This window comes from Nyctibius grandis, chromosome 5 (genome assembly GCF_013368605.1).
Source record: "Nyctibius grandis isolate bNycGra1 chromosome 5, bNycGra1.pri, whole genome shotgun sequence".
NCBI lineage: Eukaryota > Metazoa > Chordata > Aves > Nyctibiiformes > Nyctibiidae > Nyctibius > Nyctibius grandis.
In genome coordinates this window covers 35,264,603-35,289,250 of record NC_090662.1, presented here as the reverse complement: position 1 = coordinate 35,289,250, position 24,648 = coordinate 35,264,603, and the positions used below count along the sequence as shown (strand labels likewise).

Sequence of the window (24,648 nt, the reverse complement as noted above, 5' to 3'; positions counted from 1 at the left end):
TACAGCCTCCAAACATTCATTATTAGTTATTAAAGCTTAAAATAAGTCTCAGAAGTATGCAGACGTAGCAACATCCTTCCCTTCAAAACAAAAACACAAATTAAACTGAAAATCAAAAATCTTCTGTCACTCATGGGTTTTAAAAAGGACTAAGAGAGAAGGTTTACAAAACCCATCCTCACTGCTGACACGGCGGCAGCCACCCACGGGAGGCTATCCTTCCCATCCCTCCTGTCCCGCCACTTCCATTCACCCTAACTTCTGAGGAACCCGGGCGTACACAGGATCCCGTCCCACGACAGGGGCTCCCCGCAGGTGCTGGAGGAGGGGCCCCCGCTCCCAGAGCCCCCCGGGGTGCCGCCTCGCAGGACGGGCCTCACAGACGCTTCAGCGCCCACCCCAACAGGTGCTCGCAGCACCCAAGCAGCGCGGGGCGCAGCCGGGCAGGAAGGTAGGCCCCTTCCCGCGCCCCGCAACGCCAACCGCCGCGCAAGGGAGCCGAACGGCAATCCGCCGCCAGAGCCCGTGGGCCGCAGCTGAGGGCCACGCCATCGGCTCTGACCCGATACAGTCTCACGCTCACTCCGCGGAGGAGGGAGGCCAGACAACCGGCTCCGCACTAGCCCCCGCGGGCACAGACCGCCGCCTGCGCCCCCGGCCCCACCGCTCACCCGCCTCCCCCTCTCGCTCCCGCGGCGCCGCAGCTCCCCCGCGCAGCGCCGCACCTCCGCCCGCTGCTTCCGGCGCTCCCCTGACGTTGCCGGAAACACCCGCCTTCCCTCCACTGTCGCCACCGTCTATTGGCCGGAAACGACGCTGGTCGCCGTGCGTCAGCGGAAGAGCGCCGCCGTGCCGGGAGGGGTGTGTCCCGTCCCGTCCCGTCCCGTCCCGCGCATCGTCCGCTGTCCCGTCGCACCATGGGCGCCCGCGGGGGCTGAGCCCCGTCGTGACGGGTAAGCCGGGGTGGCGGGGGGCCGCGTCCCCGGGAGGGGAATAGGCGCGGGAGCAGGTGCGGGGGTGAGCCCCGGCCCCTCCAACCCGCCGCGGTTCGGTGGCGACCGGAGCGAGGGCACCGCGGCGGCCGGAGGCGGCCGTTGTTTGCAGCCGGGGAGGCCGCTCGCCTGGCTCCTGTGGGGGTAGGGAGGGGCCTCTGTGCGGGGCGGGTGGGCAAAGAGCAGTGAGGAGCTGGCCGGGGCTGTGCTGCGGGAGAGGGGCTGCGGGGTGACGCTCCTGCCAGCGAACGGCCTGAACAGGGCGTGGGGAAGTGTCCGGGTAGTCGGGGGTTCTCTTGCCTTAATCCTGGTTTGCACGTACTGAGCTCCGAAGTGGGATTGCTTGTCTCGGCTGGGGGTTTTGGAGGAAGGGCCGACACTAAGTGAGTTGCATAGATCTGTCTCTCCTGGGCGAAATTCTGGGGGAGACTAAATGCGATTGAACCAAGCAGCTCTTCTCACGTCCTGACCGTGCTGGAAATCCCTTTAAAAAGAATCTGTTGTTAAAGCTCTTCATGTAGTCCCTGCTGGTGGTCTGGTCACCCAGTCTTATTGTCCCAAAGTTTTCATAGTTAGATTAGGACATAAGAGTAGTTTGATTCAAACTGAGGATCCTTTTCTTGTACATCTTTGGCTTGGGCAGATGGAAAGACTATTGTACTCTTTCTGCTGCTAGCATCAACTTTATTTACCAAATTCTGATCCTGTTTAATATTTGCCTTGTACTATTTAAGTACAAGTATCTGTACGACGTACAGATAAAACAGGTTATGCTCTGATAGCTTATGACATGCCCCTTGTGTAGGACAGAATTGTAGCAACTCGTTAATACCCTTGTCTGGGACCAAGTAGAACATGGGTTCAGTTTCCTCCTTTACCACAGACTTTTGATTATAAGTTTGAGCCAAGCTCCTGTTGATACTGTTAAATCAAAAATAAGGTACGGTGTTTTAAGGATCAAGATAGAACAACTCAAATGAGTTGGCCCGAGCAAGCGTCTTGAGTAACTTACCCACAAATCATTTATACATACTTTAATTGATTGACTCACAAATCTGACCTTGCTGCTGTGTACTTAAAAACAAACAAGCACAGAAGTTTGTGTTTAAGTTGCAATGTTGATATTAAAGTCATTAAAATATCAGTAAATTTAGACTCCACTTGATGCTTCAGAGGCATCTGAACTGTTTTGGTGGTGTCCTTATGTGTTCTGGGACAGAGTAGAAAAAACAGTTACTGAAATTAATCATTGTCTTCTCTTGTGGTGTTCTCAACATGAGTGACAGATGTTGCGTTAAGCATATTGGATTCAAGCAAAACGTACTCGTGTACCCAATATATTTTGCAGGAGGCTTAATCGTTACTGACAGATGGCTCTTGTCAAAGAATGGCTTCTTTTTGTTCAAGTTGTTGGAAAAGACAAAAAAAAGATTGAATTCAAGACCTCATAGTAATGAGAGACAATTCCATCCTGAAAGTTAAGATGTGAAAATGATAAAGGAAGAAGGCGTTAATATTACAGAGAGGCTATTATAGTAATGGGAGTTGTGCTCAATCCCATGGAGATAATGCACTGGCTTCCAGCTGGTGCTTTAAAGTTAAGTAACCAGGTAATACCTTGAAGATCAGGGACGCCCCATAAAAGCATTCAGTATAAAACAGAAACGTTTTGATTTCTTGGGGAGATGTAGCAGGATATAGAAGCAGGTTGTACATGGCTCTCAAGTGAGTCCCATGCAGCAAGCAGAAAACTCGGATGGTTTGGGGAGGTTTTTGGTTTTGTTTTGTTTTTTTTTTTTGTCAGCCTGTGAAGTAAAACCTATAAAGCAGAGAGACTGGTGATCAAGGAGAAACAAGTTTAACATTTCCATCACATTCTATTGGACAGTTCTATGAAGTTAGAAAGTTCCTGAAGTAAAAGGACTCTGAGCCTTGTAATGATAAGCCTCCAGACGAGATGTGTCTCATCTAGAGAGTTAGCTTAAAGCTGGAATTGGCTTTTTTTACCACACATACCCCCACACACCCAGCTAGAAAATGTCAGACCAATAAATGTGAAGCTGGTATGGCAAAGCTGACATCCATAAATGGAGGAAAAAAACTCTATTGTTTATATAGTATAGGCACTTGATATCCCCACAGGGGCTTCATGGAGGGTTAAAAAAACCTTGCTTTTGGTAGAATGTTATTTTTTGAATGTTCTGCATACTAAGAAGACTTAGTAAGGACAATGAGGCTTTTAAGTAAATAGATGAATGGCCCAAATGTTGCCGTTGTGCAAACCTGTCAGTGTATCTGCTGGCTTAAATAAGATATTTACAAACCGCCCCAATGACCCCTTAGTATTTAGAAGAGGAAGTCCTTCTGCAGATCTGGGTAAATACTCTTTCCTGGAGTGGTAAATTTGAACCTTTGCCATCTTGAACATGAGCATGGCAATAGCCTTACAGTTACTGTACTTCCTCTTTTATTAAGATTGTGCCTGTCCAGTAAGTCAGACATTAAAAGTAAGAAATCCTGGCACGATAGTCCTGAACAATACAAGTGGCAAAGGATATCTGGGCACTTGGAGCAGCAAGACTGTTTCACGTAAATTTGTCTGGAGGAGTAGAAACAAAGCTCAACCTCAGCTGTCTGGCAGCCAGCACTCCAGGGTACAGCTCTTTCAGCTTGCTTCTGGAAAAAGTAGTGTACAGCTGAAAATGGCAGTTCTATAGCTTGCATTCATTAATAATTTCCTATTGACTGAGCTGTTAGGCCTGTAGTAATCTTGACGTGACATACCACCTTCTCTTTGGAGGTTTGCACTGCAGTGTTGCAGAATACGCAAGCTGGCTGCTTTCCAGTCGTGCTCTCCTCTGGTGTCTGTTCATTAACGTGGGGCCTGCTTGGTCTCCTGTTACAAGGTGCTCTAGATTCCCTTGTCTTTTAGGCAGAGTTAAATTGCTGTCTACAGCCACGTGAGGTTCACCTCGGCTGTTTTCTCCTCTGCTGTTGCAATATATTAGCGTTGGCAACATACCACAATGCAGCGCTAAGGTAGCTCTTGCCGTATCCTTTGTATCCACCGTACATCTGGATAACTGCACTTTGGGCCATCTATTCGCATGGCGTGTTGCCAAGTCAGCCTGGTTAGGCTTGTCAAGGATACTAATGCCAAGCAGCAAGGAATCTGGGATAATGAATCCCGTCTGCATAACACCAGATGCAATGTGTGGCCTTTATTGCAAATTTATTCTGTTTTCATTTGCTTAACCTTTATGTTGCCATTCTGCTCATGCCAAAAAACAGAGTCTCTGAACAGGGAAGAACTCAAAATTCAATCACTTGGAAACTGCCACTCAAATGAATTGTGATACAGTAATCGTGTCAGGAAAGAGAAGCAAAACACTTGGATAATCCATGTCCACTGGGAATGTCAGGTCTTCAGATGACTGAATCATGAAATGCCAGAAAATAACCACAGCCAGATATAGCGTGTGATATTAGTTACTGTGTTGGCACTTGGCCAAGCAATCTGCTCAGACTACCTAAAAAGTCCCCTAAGAAGCTGTGTGTATTATGACAGATGTTAATTTCTAATACTTAGTTTCTTTCACCACTTCATTCGCTTTTGTCTGCATTTTTAAAAAGAGTTGGTCTTGCTGAAGAAATGGCTTGATCCTCAGTTAGGAATCGGCTAGAGATGCCAAGAAGCAGGAATAAGGCTGCAGGAAACTGGGTAAGTAGGTAGTAATGTGTAGGGCTGCGTAGGGAATGTCTTCACTGTACTGTTTGCTGTGCGCTCTCATAAGGGTGGTGCTTTATTCTGATCTTAAATTTTACTCACTTAGCTCTTGGACCAAGCCATGGCTACAGAATGGATTGGAGGGAAAAAGTGTTTCTCACAGGCTTTAGCACTGCTTAAAATTTTGGGAAATGTCCAAACATGAGGAAAAACATAGGCTGTTCTTTTTCAAATTAGTTCAGTTGGTCTTTACCTAGTATTGGGTGATGTGTATGCAGTTATAACAAGGTTTTTGAATTGATTCATTGTTTCTAGGCATATTCTTGGCTACTTAGTTTCAAGAGCTTAAAAGACATTGGAAATGAAAATGGCTTTGAGATTTCCCTGGTTTCTGCCAGTACAGAGCTGCTTGATCAGGAGGAAGAGGGGGAATGCCTCCAGGGGAAATGCTGTGGATGATCAGCTCTGGACCTGCAAGTGTCCAGAGCTGTGTAGAAGCCTGAGCAATAGATACAAGAGGAAATACTCGCTGCTCTAGCAGCTGCGATACAATGTAAAGCCAATGCAGTATCTTTCCCCCCCAATAATTAGGACTGTGCTTTAGGGAATCTTCTCCCCACCCCCTCCCTTTAGCTGAATTTTTTCTGTGTTGAATGAAGGTGAACTGAAACTTGTATAAAGAATCAGAACGTGCAGCTACTTGAACAAAGGTCATTAATTCCACGTATTGGCCAGAATGTTTAATAAATGGAGATTACTTGTTTCTTTCTGGACCTAAACCTTTCCTTACTGCACAAATCAGCATAGGCTTATTTTAAGTACACTAACTTGTCTGTTTTTTCATGACTTACAAATTGACTCGCATACAGCAGAACTATGCTTTGGATCCAGGGGAGGGGGAAGGAATGTCTGTCTTGTGTGGCACATGAAGGCATACACTAATTTCATGTAAAATGATGAAAGGGAAATGGAAGCTATACTTTCCTGCAACTTTATCATGACTGTCTGGGCTAGGTTTGAAAAACAACTTTTAAAAAGTCTTGCAACTGTTTTATAATTGATTGCTCAAGTTGGATACAATTTAACTCTTCTCTCTTTCTCCTTTTGTCAGAAAAATGAGTGGTGGGCTGGCACCAAGCAAAAGCACAGTGTATGTGTCCAATTTACCCTTTGCTTTGACAAACAATGATCTCTACAGGGTAAGTTTATAAGAGCTATATTTTGCAGATTAAACTTGTTGACAACAGTTTTGTTGTTATACAATACAATACTGATATATATCTCTTACTTAGAAAAGTTTGTCTTGATAAATTTATTACTAATGAAATGCAATTGTCTATTGTTAAATCTATTTTTTTGGTTTTATATTTCAGATATTTTCAAAGTATGGGAAAGTTGTCAAGTAAGTGACCTCATATGGCCTACTATTTTTGTAGCTTTCCTTTTAAATATTTAATGTCTTTGCTTCACTTGGAAGTCTTGTGCTTTTTATAATTCAAGTATGAATGTGGGACTGTATTGAAGTCTTGTTCATTTTTATTAAAGTATAAATTTAATTAACAACCAGAAGTTCTTACAGTTACATGCATAATGTAAGAATATTTGTGTTGGGAACAGGTTTTACTAACCACTTCTTAAGAGCAAGTAGAATGTTGTTATATACCAATGGTCTTTTCTCTGAAATAGTTGAAACAATATTCTTCTAGTAAGTGTTGTTCCCCTTCCCCCGAACACCACCTGGAACACAAGCAGATAAGTGTAAAAGTGGGAGCTTCTACTTGCGTGAACTAGATGTCCCACAAACAGTTCCCACAACTGCAATGCACGATTCCTCTATTTGTGGTTCTACAGGGACTTGTTATTGTGACTGCTTAGTATTATCTTTAAGATTAGACATAAGGCTGCATAGTAATGGCTTTTAATATGGTGGGCTATTCATGAACAGTACTTATGAGTACCTGCCTCTATGTTCAAATGACAGAAATAAATGTCACAGTAAGGAACCTGCTGTTTTGTTTTGTTTCTTTATTTTTTAACTGGTCAGAATAACGATATCTACTCAACTTGTAGTAGCTGCTGTAATAATCTGTGAGATACAGAGCTAAATTCAAAGTTTTTGAAGTCTCAGGAGTATGTTTCAGGTGACAAATAGCAGGAAAAGCCAAACTACAACTTTAGAAAAACACATTTTTTAAATTGACCAAGAGAAAAACCCTTATGTAGGGCTCTGGCAGATGTGCAGTGACCAATACAACTGGGCAGCTACAGCCTTTATTGTTTCCAGGGTGGGGTGTATGACCTGTTTTAGTTAATTGATGTACTAATGATTTAAAGAAAGGCTGACCAAAGGTTGTAGTAACGTTGGTGTTTAATATCCTTTGAGGGGCCTACGCTCCATAAATTTGACACTTCTGACCTCCCTGCTATCATTTGGTGATCTACCTATACTCTGTGTGTTTGGGGTAGGGATCTCCTACTGTCTAGGCTTTTGAACTTGTTCGATAGGAGGAGGAGAATTGTATAAGGTATTGGCTGTATGATGCATTGCTTATTTTAAAGGTGTCATAGCAGCATTCTCTTGTGTTTTTTTTCCTTTGTTAATAGTTTCTAGTGTTTTGTTTGCTTTTTTTGACTGTCATAGACAACAGAAATTATGTTTCCAGATGCCTGTGCAGAAGAAATCCTGTGCTGCATCCTGTGTCAAAGTAGCTAATTTAGAACTTGCAATTCTATCTGCACGGTTACTGTTTTCCCCCACCTATCTATTGTTTTGCAAAAAATTCACTTACTGATACCTAATTTTTCCTGACGTTTTGTCTAGTTACTGCCAGAAGTTAAACCAAATGCAGAAAGTCACAGAATACCATGTGTAAAATACTACCATGATTTATTTTTTGTATTTAGCAAATTTGTTTCCTGTTCACCCCTTTGCAAGCTGACCTGACTATAAACAGTGCAGATACTGTGGGATTCTACTGGCATTCCCATCTCTCTGTGAAACTGAGGCTAACAAGGGTCAGTTTTCCTGTTTGTAACTAGTTATTCATTTCCAACAAAAATCTTTTCAAATATTGGCTTGATTTCTGTAGAGTCTTTGTTCAGGGACTTTAAAACACTTTGCAGAAAGCTTTGCAATGTCATCTAGGCCAGCTTTAACTTAACTAAATAAGCTTTAAGAGACCTTTTTTTTGAAGTGTGTCTTGACTCAGCAAAACCATGCTGACTTTTCTTCCATACTGCATTTCTCACGCCAATATATCCTGACTATTATGATTTCAGCTCAGTTTGTTCAGTGAGAAATCAGACTTTCTAGGGCTCCGAGAAGTTGCTGACTTTTTGTCACACTTGTCTCTTGCCCTGCTTGTGTTAACTGGTACAGTCAATATCCTAGTTAGAAGCCTGACAGTCATATTAGGGTTCCGTCAGAACTCTTGGAAGAGTAATTTGGTAAGAATTAATAGAATTGTTCTAAAGTCAGTTTTATTGCCAATTCAACTCAATGCATTCACTTGGACATTGCCTTGTCCAGGAGGCTTTGGTAGAAAAACTGTTCTAAGCTCTGTCTTTCTGTGCATGTATTTGGGGGAAAATTGAGCTTCCTTTACTGAGCTTTTATTTTACACACTTTTTACTATGTAGGTCATCTGTTACTTATATAGGTTCTCTAGTAGGCCTTCTGCATTGAAGTGGGGCTTGTCCAGGGTTTTTATTACTTCTTAAAATTTTGGCTTGCCATATGGCTGAACTTGTTCTGCCCATGGTGGACACAGGGAGGGGTTTATTCCCTACTTTTTAACATGTACTTTTATTTTTATGTACATGCATACTGGCATCCTGTTTCCCATTGTTTTGTTTTTAGGGCTAATTACAATTGACATTAATATTGACAGAATTAAGGTTCTGTGGGAGTTGTTATCCCCCTCACTTCACCTGTTGTTATTATTTTTCTTTGTCTGTTGTTTTTACAGGGTCGAAATCTTTTTTGAATTTCTGTTGATTCAAGAAGGTTTAATTTGTATGTCACATAAAATAACACATGCATCCATGACCTGCTTGGATTCCTGTTGGAGATGTTTATAGAACAATACTGCATATACTTATCGTTTCCTATCATGAACGTATTTAGCTGGTTAGTCCTACAGAAACACAGAATTCTCAGTTTGGATGCAGTTCAATACACTGCATTCAATACACTTTTGTTTTTCAGCAACAGTAGCAATCCTCAAGATTACTCCTGAATTTTAATTTCACCTCCAGTATGTGTAATTTCCTCCAGTTAGGTTGTCTGCAAATCTAAAGAGTATGTTCTCTGTTCACAGAATCACAGAATGTTAGGGATTGGAAGGGACCTCGAAAGATCATCTAGTCCAATCCCTCTGCCGGAGCAAGATTGCCTAGATCATATCACACAGGAACGCGTCCAGGCGGGTTTTGAATGTCTCCAGAGAAGGAGACTCCACAACCTCTCTGGGCAGCCTGTTCCAGTGTTCAGTCACCCTCACCGTAAAGAAGTTTTTCCGCATCATTTCCTTGTTCTTCAAGTCATCCAAGGGAATAAAGAATGATACTGGACCCAGAAAGGCCTCACATACTTTTTAAAATCATCTCTGCTCTACCTGTTAGCCCAGGGCCTGGTTAGCTGTTCCTTTGAATTTCTGTTTAATGAGCCTTTCTGTTGTTAAACATACTTTTATTTCCTTTTTGCTGTATAACAAAGCTAAGATCCCACTGAGATCTTTAAGGAAAAAATATCTCTGAAGTAATTTTAGTGTATCAATAATGTGGTTATATGTTTTCAGAGTTACTATTATGAAAGACAAAGACACCAGGAAGAGCAAGGGCGTTGCCTTTATTTTGTTTTTGGATAAAGAATCTGCACAAAACTGTTCACGGGCACTTAATAACAAACAGGTAAATTGTGGAAAGTTGTTTTGGTAGAAGGGTTGGGTTTACAGCCCCAAAATATTTACCTTTTTTTCCGATTTGCTGTAGTTGTTTGGAAGAGTAATAAAAGCAAGTATTGCCATTGATAATGGAAGAGCAGCAGAATTCATTCGCAGGCGTAACTACTTTGATAAGTCTAAGTGTTATGAATGTGGGGTGAGTAAAACCAAAAATGAACTACTGTATTCCAGCTTTTTTCTTCAGTTTGTCCATTACTAATCCTGCCCATTATGTTAAAATAATTTTTTCTGTTGATACTATCAAGTTGCATAGCAGTTGTACCATTTTCAAGAATAATACCCCTTTTGTCTTCTATTTGAGATTTTTGGGGGTGGGGGAAAATATGTGCTTATAATCACTGCTTAACATGCTGGTGAGCAGACAGAGATGAGTATCAGTATAAAGCTGTATGAGAAGGAAAAACCTCCTAATCTTTGCTTCAAAATACCTGTGTTTGCTGTATCTTTGGAAGTTCATGATATAGTTGGCAGTAAAATAACTATTGGAAACAACTGTTTTTACACAGAAAAAGTGTGTGTTGAATTTTAGGCAATTCCTCACTTTTCCTTAATATAATAACATAAGAGATTGAGATTCGGATAGCATTTAACATCAAATACAAACTTGATTTATATTCATAACACTTTTGAGGGCAAAAATGTTGACTCACTCCTATTTCTTAAACTGTTAATGCTGAGGTTTATATCTTGTCCTGAACATAAACTGTGCTGTAGTGTATTCAGCTATTGCAGCAGCCAAAGCAAATCTACTTTGCTTATAGCTTGTTCTCAATTTGCAGTAAAACATGCATATCACCACCAATCTCTTCGTTTCCATGGCAAGCTTATAGAGAAGAGTTTGTCTTCTGTGTGCTAATTCAGCATTCCATTTATCTTACTAATTGCTTCCATTTTTTCCCCATGAACTGTCTTACATTAACTTTCCTCATTATGTGTTTCAACATATAGTTGTTTGTAATGGTTCTGTTAAGTAATATTTCTTTTTCTCCAAGGAAGCAGGACACTTAAGTTATGCTTGTCCTAAAAATATGCTAGGAGAGCGGGAGCCACCAAAAAAAAAAAGAAAAGAAGAAGAGAAAGAAAATAGTTGAGCCAGAAGAAATGTATGTATATTTATTTACATATTAATACTTCTTTTAGGCAGTTTTTTTCATACTGAACACTTAAAATGAAGATCTATGTATTTTTCTCTCACTGCACAATGAAGTGAGGAAGAAGAAGAAAGTGAAGAGGAAGGAGAAGACCCTGCTCTAGATAGCCTCAGCCAAGCCATAGCTTTTCAGGTACAAAATTGAAGCATTCCATATTTATTATTTATTATTATTTAAATGCAACTCTACTTCCTTTTTTTAGCTGCTTTTCAAAAGCTCTGAGATACTCTCGTAAGTCTGTCCACTCTGTAGCACTCGGGGCACTCTTGCCTGACAGTTGTTGGTGACTGTACTTGGTTTCTTCATATTGTAGGCATGTTCAGTCTTTTTTTTTTTTTACTGTTTCACTATTGCTGTGTTTGTGCATTGCATTTTTTTCTTTCCTTCAAGCTCCTTTGCTGCTTAGTTTCACAGAATCACAGAATGGTTAAGGGTTGGAAGGGACCTCTGGAGATCATCTAGTCCAACCCCCTGTCAAAGCAGGTTCACCTAGAGCATGTTACACAGGGTTGCGTCCAGGCGGGTTTTGAATATCTCCAAGAGAAGGAGACTCCACAACCTCCCTGGGCAGCCTGTTCCAGTGCTTTGCCACCCTCAAAGTAAAAAAGTGCCTCCTCATATTCAGATGGAACTTCCCATGTTTCAGCTTGTGCCCATTGCCCCTTGTCCTGTCACTGGGCACCACTGAGAAGAGTCTGGTCCCCTCCTCTTGACACCCACCCCTAAGGTATTTGTAAGTGTTGATAAGATTCCCCCCTCAGTCTTCTCTACTCCAAGCTGAACAGGCTCAGCTCTCTCAGCCTCTCCTCATAAGAGAGGTGCTCCAGTCCTTTGATCATCTTTGTAGCACTTCGCTGGACTCTCTCCAGTAATTCCTTATCTTTCTTGAATTGGGGGGCCAAGAACTGCACACAGTACAGATGTGGCCTCACCAGGGCCGTGTAGAGGAGCAGGATAACCTCCCTTGACCTGCTGGCCACACTCTTCCTAATGCACCCCAGGATACCATTGGCCTTCCTGGCCACAAGGGCACACTGCTGGCTCATGGTGAACTTGTCCACCAGAACACACAGGTCCTTCTCTGCAGAGCTGCTCTGCAGTAGATCAGCCCCCAACCTGTACCAGTGCATGGGGTTATTCCGCCCAAGGTGCAGGACTCTACACTTGCCTTTGTTGAACTTCATAAGGTTCCTCTCTGCCCAGCTCTCCAGCCTGTCCAGGTCACGCTGAATGGCAGCACAGCCTTCTGGTGTATCGGCCACCCCTCCCAGTTTTGTGTCTTCAGCAAATTTGCTGAGTGTACACTCTGTTCTTTCACCCAGGTCACTAATGAATAAGTTAAACAGGACCAGGCCCAGTACTGACCCCTGGGGAACACCACTAGCCACAGGCCTCCAACTAGACTGAGCACCACTGATCACAACCCTCTGGGCTCTGTCATTCAGCCAGTTCTTGATCCACCTCACTGTGCACTCATCTAAGCCACACTTCTTGAGCTTTCCTATGAGGATGTTATGGGAGACAGTGTCAAAAGCCTTGCTGAAGTCAAGGTAGACAACATCCACTGCTCTCCCCTCATCAACCCAGCCAGTCATGTCATCATAGAAGGCTGTTAGATTGGTCAAGCATCATTTCCCCTTGGTGAATCCATGTTGACTACTTCTGATGACCTTCTCCACATGCTTAGAGATGGCATCCAGAATGAGCTGCTCCATCACCTTTCCAGGGATGGAGGTGAGGCTGACCGGCCTGTAGTTGCCTGGATCCTCCCTTCTTACCCTTTTTAAAGACTGGAGTAACATTGGCTTTCCTCCAGTCCTCAGGAACCTCTCCTGTTCTCCATGACCTTTCAAAGATGATAGAGAGTGGCTGGGCAATAACATCTGCCAGTTCCCTCAACACTCGTGGGTGCATCCCGTCGGGGCCCATAGATTTGTGGGTGTCCAGTTTGCCTAAATGATCTCTAACTTGATCCTCCTCAACCAAGGGAAAGTCTTCCTTTCTCCAAACTTTCTCTTGTACCTCCAGGGTCTGGGATTCTTGAGGGCTGGCCTTAGTAGTAAAGACTGTGACAAAGAAGGCATTCAGTAACTCCGCCTTCTCTGCATCCTCCATCACCAGGGCACCCTTCCCATTCAGCAGTGGGCCCACGTTTTCCCTAGTCTTCCTTTTGCTGCTGATGTACTTGAAGAAGCCCTTCTTGTTGTCCTTGATGTCCCTTGCCAGATTTAATTCCAAGCGGGCCTTGGCCTTCCTTGTCACCTCCCTGCATACTCTGACAACCTTCCTGTATTCCTCCCAAGTAGCCTGCCCCTTTTTCCACATTCCGTAGACTTCCTTCTTCCATTTCAGTTTTTTCCTGTCATCTCTTCTGTGATGCTCTGTTAGGTTTCTGGTTCACAAATCCCTCTTTACTCTGTTAACTGAGCAGCCAGAGAGTCATGTATAAATGACCAGGTACATCCTCTGCCCTCACTTACTAGAATATCCTTGAACAACATGTATTTCTGGAGCACTTCCTTTGCCTAATACAGTCCATTGCAGTCTCTAATAGACCTCTTCTCTCAAAACTATTTAATGCATTATTTGTTATGTAGATAGATAGTCTGACAGCTCTTTAATACTTCTTTACAGGCTTTTGCCTGTAAAGAAGTGAGCCTGACCTGATGTTCAAATTTCATGGCTCCCTAGTCCTCAGCTGTCCCCTGTGTGCCCCTATCCCCCCAAAAAAACTGTCAGAGTTTCTAAGATAACTTTGTCCTGAATATGACTGTAATGAGTGCAAAACTTTTACATGATGTAGTCCAAAAAAAATGATGCAAATATGCACAATTATCCCCCACATCCCCCTGCCAGAGAACTCCACAATTGGAAGTAAAACCTATAAATGTAAACAAGCCAGGAAACATTCCCATTTCTCTAGCCGTCCAAAGATTTTAACTGGGATAGCATGTTTCCCAGTAAAAACAGGAAACATCTACTTAAACCTTTAGTTGAATAATCTTTACATCCCTGAAGACATTCATTTCATGAATGAATGACTGCAAAAGACAACAGATAGAAGACTTGTTAGGGGAACAAAGCTGATTCAATAATGTCAATTTAAACCACAGTGCATTCTTTGCTTTAGATCTAAGCTGCTCTATAGTTCTGTAAATTTGCCAGCTGCAAAGTTCCTCTCTTTGAAAACAGAGGGTACTCCATGTGGCCTGAAATGGTGCAGAAGACTTACTGTTTGCATGTGAGAACTACTTTCAGAAGTGTTTTCTAATGCATTCATCACACAGTTTATCTGGAAATGCAGATAAACCCTTTGAATTCTTTAACTTATTAAATAATTCAATGCATATTAATAATTAGCATTATTTTTTCTAATGCATCTTAATTTTTTTTAATCCTAGCTAATACTTTTTCTTTTTTCATTGTAGCAAGCCAAAATTGAGGAAGAGCAACAAAGATGGATGCAGACTGCAGGGGAATCTTCAATTTCAGATGATTCAAAACGTCCACGGATTAAGAAAAGTGCTTATTTCAGTGATGAGGAAGAACTTAGTGATTGAAATAATACTGTTTTATATGCATATATAATATATATAGTGTACATTTTGTAAAGTGCTACAAAGTTACTGAAAATCATGTTGTTCTACCCAGCCCCTCAAGCCTGTCATTTTTTTGATATCTCTCTCTCTCTCTCTCTCTCAAAACTTCACCCTTCAAGGCAGCTTCTTAAGAAAATGATGTGTTTTTACACTTAAATCCAGAAAAATATCTGGGAGAATGCTTCTTGCGGTTCATATCTAGACCCAAATCCTGGCAGTGAAATCTTTCCTAAGAGAATTTCCTAAGATTTTTTTCTTAAGTGGAGTTCCTCTTAGGATCGCTGTTACCACCACTGATGCTTTTTGTATTGGTCTGTTTATTGCCTGTTTGGAAGCAGTGCTTTAGTAGTACTTTAGCAGTGTGTGCATCTTGCACTAGTTCCTCTGTGTAGGGTTGAATTTCAGCCTTAAGCATTGTACTAGTCCTCTAACTCTTCATGCAGTAATATAATAAATTTGTAAGTCACATGAGCTTGGTCTTTGAAATCATTTTAGACTAAACAATACATCTGTCTGTTTTCCAAAAGGATATTAAGATGTTGATCTTCTGTCTTATGCACAGTTTTACTAACTTGCTGTATATTTTATAGTATTACATAGCCTATATACAGTATAGGCTTCATAGGAGATGCAAGTTAAAAGTTATGTGGTGATTAGTTCAGTCTTGAAATCTTCATACTTAATATTTGTTTAAGAGTGATAGTTCTGTTGCTCTTGCAATAAAATTGAAAATGGTTTTATGTTTTAAAAAATGGGAATGTGCATATGTTTTAATATGCTCTAATCTGATATTGAAAGTCTCTTGCTGTGATAAAGGCTTATACTGTGCTGTTTCTCCTAACTGCAGTTTGGGTGCCTAACATATTAATTAGTTATGCACAGGTTTTTAAATATACTTGTACCTAACATGGATCACAGTCCTATCTTCTCAGGCATCTGAACCTGCTGGCAAAATCCAGAGGGCACAGAGCTTCCTATGTGCTTAAAAGTCAGCTTCCATGTATACTTGGAACTGTCATGGTCTCTAAGCAGAGTGTGTTGGCACCTATTTTGCATCTAAAGCTGTTCAGGTCTTTTAAATAGAGTCTCCATCCTTAAATCTGTGTAAGGTTCTAGTCATGTTCTCCTAAAAAGCCTCGTAGACACATGCAGTGTGATCACTCAGCAGTGATCACTCCCAAAACCACAGACACAGGGTTATGGTGGTAACCCTTTTATATTGGCCACTTTGTGTAGTCAAACTTTTCATTTTTAGGACAATATAAAACACATTCACACTTTCACACTTGGAAGAAGAGACTAGCTGGCCTCTGTTTCTATTTTCAGCTCTTTCTGTTGCTCATTAGGACTTGTTTTTTTTCCAAAGACAGAAAATATAAATCCAAATATACCATTACATATTCTTATTTAATACCAATTTACATTCAAATGTATAACTGGGTGCAAAGAAAGACACACACACATGCACCCACACACCCCCTCTAACCTAATATAAAGCAGTCACATTCAGAAGGTCATTCTGGGGTCTTGTCTTCTGTTGCTACTTTCATAAGAATCCAGAAACAAGGATAAGGTAATAAAGTGAAAAATTTTTCTGTACAAACTACGCAAGCCACAGAATGGGGAGAGATATTGGGCTTTATACATAGGAAGGTCTTGGAGTCAGTAATGCAAAGAAGTTTTTAAGACTTAATTTGTGACTTTCTGCTGAAAGCACTATATATTCAAGCTGGTTAAATCTTAAGCTTCCTTTACTGAATTTTGGAAAGATTTTTTGATACTGAATAGCCAAGTGCTAAAGTCCCGTGTGTAACAGTGTTAATAAATGCAGATCACTGTACATCATGTGTGTAATAATGAAGACTGAGGAGTTCTAAACTCCAAATCTTGCTGCCAGCACGCTTCTCTGCAAATGCTAGGTTAGGGCTCAGTGGCAGTAAAAAAAAAAAAAAAGAAATGGAAAGCAAAATAAACAAGCAAACAAAAATATTATGCCACTACTTAAAATCAGGGTTTGTTGTCTTCTCCAATACCATATTCAATGCTGTCTTTTTAAAAACAATAGAAAACTAAAATGCAACAGAGGACCAGTTTGACATTGTCCATGACTTTGATTTGGGAATGTTTGATAGCTTGTAAGAATTAAGATTTCAATGAAGTGATCAGTCAGCAAGTTTCAAACTTTTATTTCATTACACTGTGTAATGTAGTAGTGGAACTCACTGCTATGAGACTTTTTTCAGGGTCATAGGGTCAAAAGGACTAGACTTATATGTGGAACATGATAGTTATTTTAAAATGTTAGCTTAAATACAGTATCCACTCACAAATATCCTAAATTACTGACTACCTTTAGCTGTAAAATATACAGAGATATTAACAGTGTAGGGGTGTTTTATTATTATACACTGTACTGTTTCATATTTGTTACTGACGTCTTGTCAGAAAGAATAAAACCGAAACTGACCTTTGTTCTGACCTAATACAGTACTTTTTCAAGAGTTCCAGTAGCTGAAGCATGTTGATATATCTTTCTATTCTGCTGCATCTGCCTCACTGCTTTCCCCGCAGGATTTGCTTTTGTCAGCATGAAGCAGTAGCTCAGTCCAGGCTATTACAACTGACCCAGTGGTGTTCCTCCACGCTCTTTTGTTCCAAGCATAAAGTCGCTTGAGGCAGGTGACATTGGAAAAGAAACAGATGAAAATGAGCCTGCTTCTGTGCAGAACTGGCATCTAGAATTCCTTACCTTAAATCATCTTCCTTCACAGTTTTCTTAACTCTGTCTGAAATTCTATTGATTAGCAGTGCTTATAGTTTTTGGCTTAGAGTCAGGGTAAAGAAGAAAGCACGTAGTGCCTAAAACAGGACCTAGAGGGACTTTGGAGGAGTAGGGTTTTTGCAGTTTGGTCTCCCAAATCATTTTACGTTTCTATTATTTGTTGGAAAGATAATGAAGCATCTCTAGGTGAGAAATTCAGGACACAGGCAGCAGATAACCATTAAGTTAGATAGCATGATTAGCTGTTCTGCTTGCTTAAATCCAAAATTGTTGTCTGCTGCAACCCCTGATGCAGCTGCTTCATTCTGGAAAAAGGCCAACATTTGTCAACTAAGTCCTTTTTTGATCTTTGAATGCTGAGGGATTTGCTCCTGTTCATGCCCAACCTCACCTACTCCAAGCAGTGTGCCTTCAGGTTTCCATCTGAGTCTGATCAGTGGTGAGAAGCTAGGTGGAGCATTAACTAGGCTCCTAATTTAGATCAGGCCAATGGGGTGCAATTAGTTTTCAAAAAGTGCGACAGACTGGTGCTTTTGTCAGGGTTTGATATCTTAAAACACCGTCTCAGGAAGCAGAAAACAGCTTTGGTGGCTGCATGGCTCTGGGCCTGACAGATGAGGCTACATAGCCAAGTTATCAAAGGAGAGAAGAATAAAAACCACCTTGTAGAATACCTTCCTGTTATTGTTAGAAAAACCACAGGGGTTTGTGGGTGGGGTTTTTTGTGTTGGCTTGTGGGTTTTTTTAGTACTTTGAGGACCTAGCTTAGGCTAGCAAGATGAATGCTGGTTTTAGAGTATATATAATGTGGCTCGGATTATAGGAAAAGTGACATTAAGTGGCAGACATTTTTATTTTTTTTAAATAATAGCAAGAACTTGGATCTTTCTGCAAACATCCCTTTATTAGATTTTGTCTTTTGTATTTTCAAAACAGCTTGAAAATTGTCAAAATAATGCTTTCTGGGTCATGGGACCTCTTGTCTATTGAAATGGCTAACCTAGTAGTGTCTCAAAAGCCACTAGAAGATGACTTTTATCTGTCCTTGGGAAAGAAGGGCCTATGGAAGGGGGAATAAGGATGATTAGCTCAACTGATTATAAATGGTATTACTCATACTGTGCCTGTGCAGCACTTGTTAAAGCATTGCAGCTATGAGACACTGGAGTAATTTTAGTCCATGTTTAGCAGGCTCCCACTATGTTTTTCAGGCATATTCAGGTTACTACTCTCAGCAGAGCAATAGAAGGGCCTGTAAATATAAAGAACTATGTGTAGCTAAACAGGTGATGTCTGGAACAAATTGTAAACACTTTATCTTTGGCTTCTGGGTCACTGTGTTCTCTGAGATAGCCCCTTTTTTCTGCAGAGATGACATTGTAGCATGAGAAGGTGAGTTGTGCATGCTGTTTTGGCTGTAGTCTTCTGAGGCACAAAATATTGAACTGCTTAGAAAAGCTAGATGCAAAACATGATATTTAAAAATGGGATTTAATAAGTGCTACTATGAACGTTTAGAAGTAACTAGTATAGAGACCTCTTTGTTTCCACTTTCTATTCTGTTTAGCATCTGCAGTATCAGTATGGTAATATACACCACTGCAATTGCACCATTGCTCTTCTATAACAATATTTCAAATAACACTCTTCTAGATGTGTTATCTTAAAACAACTAGTATTGGATAGCTGATTGGTTCTTTTTAATATAGATTACAAAACTGGTTTTAGGTGTCCTTAAAAAGTTCATACTAAACAGCTTTGTTTATCTTACAGATCTTAACAGGGTGAGGTTTTTCTGTAGCTGTTGATGGCAATATTAAAAATTACTACACTGTTCCTTCTTTAGAGAAAAAGGTGTAAAGTGAAGGGTTTAGTCACTCTCAACGTAGATGACCTTGTTTCTTGTATCTATCCTGGTGTCTATAAGAAGTATCCTAGAAAGGATAAGCTGAGGAGATTCTGTATGTAAAAGAAAGCAATATTTTTTAAGTTGAAGAATGGTACAGATTTGTGAAATAATGTTTTGTCACTGCCAGGCTAACCCTGACCCTGCTGCAGACAAGATGTCTGCTTATACAAGTATTTAATGGATGTGATAGGTAATGCAGCAAGTAAAGAGTTACAGAAACTGTGGCAGTAAAATGTGATAAAAGCATGTGTGAAAAATCTAACCAACCTGGTGAGGCAATGTAGGTCACAGTGGCTTGAAGAAATACCACAGTTACTAATATGAGAACTTTCCTGTCTGAGTAATAAGATGCTCCAGAGAATCAAATGCGACTCTGAGATTATGAGTCCATCAAAGGCAACAGCCAAAAGCCTATGTTACGATGAGCTGATCCATGAAAATTCAGTTTTATCAATATGCAGTTAAAGAAAATTAGCAGGCATCCAAATTTAGATACTGCATCAAGCTTGGTGCGGTACAGCAAAAACAGATGCTTGGTTGCAGGAGTAAAGATGCATTATTGTAACTGCGCATGTGGTGGCAGAGGATGTAGACATGTATGCCCAATGAACAGATGTGGCTATGGAAGAAGGAGAGACCCGAAATAGAACCAAAAGGGATATTAAGGACTGTTTGGGTATGCTGTGAAGTTCCAGGGCACCGAATTGTATTTTTAGAGTGAATGGGATAGAACTGCTTGTACTATTGTTGTGCTTAACTGAAGAATTAGTGTCTTATATCTGAAAATTATGAACTTTCTGGTAGTACAAGTTTGTACTGATGTGCAAATGTTCAAGGAAAGAAGAGGAACTAAAGGAGGATACAGATCTACAAAGGACCTCACTTGAGATGCCCTTGATGTATGAATTTGATTAGGTGGCTAAGAACCATCTGCCCATGAAGCCTGCAGCAATGAGGGTGCATATAAAATGAAATGACTTAGTAGCATATGGCAGCTAGGAAAGATGAGAACATGCAGTACTTGGACGTGATGGTTTCGAGTTCATGAACCATGTATCTGGAATGAGTAATTGTAGCCTTTGAAATTATGTTCTTTCGAAGAAAATTTTTGAAAATTCAACAGCTAGATTTATTTTCATCTTCTGCAGCATAATGTTTTTAAGAAGTGTTTTTACTGTGGGAGGCTTTCACAGGAAAAACTTAACAGAAGAAACTCAGTTAATTAAAATCTGGAACACAGTTCTGCAGCAAGGGTGGATTCTCTGCGAGTCCCATGCCTGTGGAATCGCAGAGAACGCAGGGCCCCAGGGCATTATTCATGTTCATATTTAATTTAGCTCAAGCTGCTGGAGAATGTCCAGAATCCTCTCCATTTGCTGCACAATTTAGGTCAAGCCCACGATGGAGTACTTGAGTTCAGGACAAAAGTAGCCCTTGAAAAACTTTTACCTTTTTTTCACTCTCCTGTTACTTGTGCTGGAGTGGCAGATTTTGTACACACGTATGCCCGCTAAATATTAAAAGACTACAAGCTACAATGTGTTATTACTACTCCTGCCAACTTACTGCAAATTTGGTGTGGTGTTCTTCCTTAGGATTTCATATGAGTGCAATCATTACTGAAACCTTTGGAATCACAAACTGGTTGATGGGAAGGCACCGAGCTCCCTTGATATTCCTAGGATATAGGAACATATTCCTATTCCTAGGATACAGGAATGCAATAGGAGCACTGCACACAGATTACTCTGCTCCTTTGAGGACAGGGCAATCAGTAATTATTATAACAGCATTATCTGGATGCAGCTTCGCTGCTCCTGGGAGCCAGAGGAGGAGGGAAGGAGGCAGGCAGGGCAGAGGAATGGGTAGGCCAAATGTCCATCCAGAATTAGTGTATATCAATTATGTTAAATACTTTCAGGTTTCTGTCTACAGATTCCCATCTTAGCAGTACTTTAGATCAGAATTTATGAGGATTACATTTATGTGGCGGTCTGAAGTACATAGGTGTAAATTCTAACTGCAAATATTAGATTTCAGTTGTGGAACTGTTTCGAAGTATAACAAAAGCACTGCATGGATTATATTAGTGCAAATGGGAGTCACTACATCTTCATGCTAAGTTATCTTCATGCTTTAACTGGCTTCTCCTGGGGAACAATGACACCTGTCTGTTAGTAGAACTATTTATTGTAAACTATTTTTTACATAGGTGTTCTATTTAAACAGACTCTGACATGAGAGGCTTGAATGCAGACAGCACAGTGGCTTTGTGGAACTGAGGAGGATGTATTATCCTTGGGAGGAGAGGAGGGAGAGGTTCAGAAGTGAAAAAAAAAAATTGGCAGATGAAACTGAGAATATTGGCAGAGCAGAGACCAGCATCAGAATAAGGGACAAAAGGAAGCAAAAAAGGTCAACTAAAAACCAGCACACACAATTGTCTGTAACGTTAATTCTTCTCTATTTAAAGAAGGCTTTTATAGGAAATGAGCCATTTGGTATATTGCAATGAAGGCTGGTTTTCACATTCAACTCTGATCTCAGTTACCTGATTTTCTTAGGTGCTAAACTTCACAGCAATATGGCAAGGTGGATGCAGCTCAGCTTTTTTTGAAAAATAAAGGCCACGAATGACTTCTCAATTTGGCCTTTGTGTCACCAGTTATTAGTTGAGAGCTCTTTAGCCAATAAACAACTTCTAAGACCTAATGATGCCTTCAAAAACCAGTGTCTCGTAAACTCACTTCCCTGCTCTCCTGTCTGTCCCCATGGGATTGCTATTGTTCAGAGCTTTCTCCAGTTTTTCCAACTGTCTGGATGACAAAGTCCTCCTATCTCTGTTCACTATTGATACGATTTATGCTGAGGGGTTTTTCCTCATTCATAACTTGCTGTTTGTTCTTCTGCCTATGGTGAAGGTTTCCTCCCTAGATTTCTGACTCTCTCAGATGGAGAGATTTCTGTTCTATGGTTTTTTTCTGTGTTGATATCCAATCTTCAGTCCAGCTTCAGGGTGTCTCATTGTAACTATACGTCACGGTTTAACCCCAGCCAGCAACTAAGCCCCATGCAGCCGCTCACTCATTCCCCCACAGTGGGATGGGGGAGAGAATTGGAAGAGTAAAAGTGCGAAAACTTGTGGGTTGAGATAAAGACAGTTTAACAGGTAAAGCAAAAGCCACGCGCTTAAGCAAAGCAAAACAAGGGATTCATTCATTGCTTCCCATGGGCAGGCAGGTGTTCAGCCATCCCCAGGACAGCAGGGCTCCATCACGGGTAACGGTTATTGGGAAGACAAACACCGTCACTCCAAACATCTGCCCTTCCTTCTCCTTCCCCCAGCTTTACATGCTGAGCATGACACCATATGGTCTGGGATATCCCTTTGGTCAGTTGGGGTCAGCTGTCCCAGCTGTGTCCTCTCCCAACTTCTTGTGCACCCCCAGCCAACTCACTGGTGGGGTGGGGTGAGAAGCAGAAAAGGCTTTGACTCTGTGTAAGCACTGCTCAGCAGTAACAAAAACATCTCTGCATTATCAACACTGTTTTCAGCACAAATCCAAAACACAGCCCCATACCAGCTACTGTGAAGAAAATGAACTCTATCCCAGCACACTATACTTTACCTGCAAGATGCTTTTCTTAAAAAAAAATTGCTTTCCAGCTATGTCATTCATTTAGTTATTCTGTCCAATTGATTTTACACTTTTCTTATCATTGACTTAATTTAATACCTAAATAAGGGCTTAGGTTTACAACTGAAGGAGACTTTACTCATTCAGGTTCTTTTTCCTTCAGTAAACTGCTAATAATGTGAGGGGAAAGCCCATGTATTTTTTAATTTTTAATTAATCCGAAAAATATAAATGTCTAAAAATGGACACAACCCTAGCAAGCTGAAGTGAGCAACTAATAATAAAAGTTCATCTTATGGTTTGCTCTAAAATTACTTGTATTAATAATGAATAAGGAACAAGAAATTAATTCCAAAATTTGCTGCCTGGAAACTTTCCTCTGCCATCTCTGTTTCTCTCTCTTCTTGCAATGTAATTGTTACAGTTCCTTGACATACTATGAATGAGTTAAGTTGAATTGACTGAGATGATTAAAATATATATGGTCATCATTAACAGAATTACAGCAAAACCAGCAATGAATCACATAGGCTAATGTTTGCTGCCATGGTTGATGACAGATGTATCATACTTAGGCTTCAGCTCATGAGAGAGGCCAACAATACTATATTTCAAACGTCTAGACATATTCCTTTGGAGAATACTCAAAGTATGAGTTTCAGACACGCCTCCAGTCTGAGTGATAAGTGCATTATTCATTGGTAACTGGTTTTAAAAAGATGTATTTGTGCCACAGTGTTATGATAGGCAGTATTTTTGCTGGTGCTATCTTAAAAGGTTTATTAGCTGTTCTGTTATTTTTTTCTTTCTTCTTTTCCCCCTCCTTTTCAAGGGTTTAAGAGTTCATTGTGGAAATCTGCTGATGTTTGGCAGAAAATACTCACTTTAGAATAATTTCTTGATTTCTAAAATAGAAAACAGTGTGGTGGGGGAATCTCTGTGATATTTTTATGTATTTCAAAAGATACTGTCTTGTCCTGGTTTCACTGGGATAGAATCATAGAATCAATTTTCTGTCAGAAAAAGCTGCACTTGTGAGAAGCCTGCAGCATCCGACACGGTGGGAACAAAGTTGGTAAGACACTGTGTTTTAGTTCGTGGCCACCCATGGTATGCGGGCTCCCACGGTGAACAAGGCCATTAGCAGTTTTGAGTTAGACAGATGCTAAAGCTGGGAGGAGCGAAAGCCAGGGCAGCTGGCCCAGGCTGGCCAACGGCAGTATTCCATACCATAAGCGTCCACGTTCACTATAAATTGGGAAGTTTGCTGGGGATAGCCTCTCTCTTTCAAGGGTCACCATCCCTGGAGGCTTTTGCCCGTCACTCTGCTCCCAAGGCCGTCTGTCCTGTTCATTGTGACTGTCACACTGTCACTGGAGCTGTGGTGCTCACAGCGTTCGACATCGGGCATTCACTGCTGGGAGCGTGCAGCTCGCGACCACTGTGTGGGCTGGGTATCACTCTGTGTACTTTATATTAGCATTAGCATTAGCATTAATATTGGTTTTCTTATTTTATTAAATCTGTTTCCATTTCAATCCACAAGTTATCTTTCCTTTTCCCGATTCCCTTTCTCGGCTGGGGAGGGGTCATTGGGTGATAGAACAGCTGGTTAGTGTTTAGCCCTGAGTGCGAGCCAAATAGAGACACTGTCTTAAGCTTATTCAGTTCATTATTATATGTTAATTCATTTAGAAATAAAAAATCAGCTCTTTGTCTCTTTTAATAAGATAAGGCCAACCAGCAGATGGTTATTCCATGTTTTGATTCATATTTCTGTAGTTCCATACTCAGGCTGTTTCCAAATGTTCATATTTTTTATTAGTACCACTACAGCTGAATACTGGTTTAGGGAAACTGCATTTCAACTCAAAGAATCACAGGAG

At 41.1% G+C, this 24,648-nt stretch overlaps 2 protein-coding genes across 8 annotated transcripts in view; one reads left to right on the top strand and one right to left on the bottom strand.

Annotated features, from left to right (window-relative positions):
* PPHLN1 (periphilin 1) overlaps nucleotides 1–744 on the bottom strand; it is an 81,867-nt gene extending 81,123 nt beyond the window's left edge. For 6 of the 7 annotated variants that reach the window (XM_068402400.1, XM_068402401.1, XM_068402392.1 and 3 more), the window contains exon 1: nucleotides 672–744. The gene's annotated coding sequence lies outside the window, so the exon portion shown is untranslated. The remainder of the gene's footprint in view (nucleotides 1–671) is intronic. The other variant, XM_068402395.1, reaches the window with a different exon arrangement.
* A 98-nt stretch (nucleotides 745–842) lies between these two features.
* ZCRB1 (zinc finger CCHC-type and RNA binding motif containing 1) lies at nucleotides 843–14,904 on the top strand. Its single transcript, XM_068401000.1, is given in 9 exon segments — nucleotides 843–953; nucleotides 5,831–5,918; nucleotides 6,093–6,121; nucleotides 9,519–9,630; nucleotides 9,712–9,819; nucleotides 10,676–10,735; nucleotides 10,737–10,786; nucleotides 10,891–10,966; nucleotides 14,263–14,904. Coding segments are annotated over 8 exon segments (651 nt in total). The 5' UTR covers nucleotides 843–953; nucleotides 5,831–5,834; the 3' UTR covers nucleotides 14,395–14,904.
* Nucleotides 14,905–24,648: the final 9,744 nt, after the last annotated feature.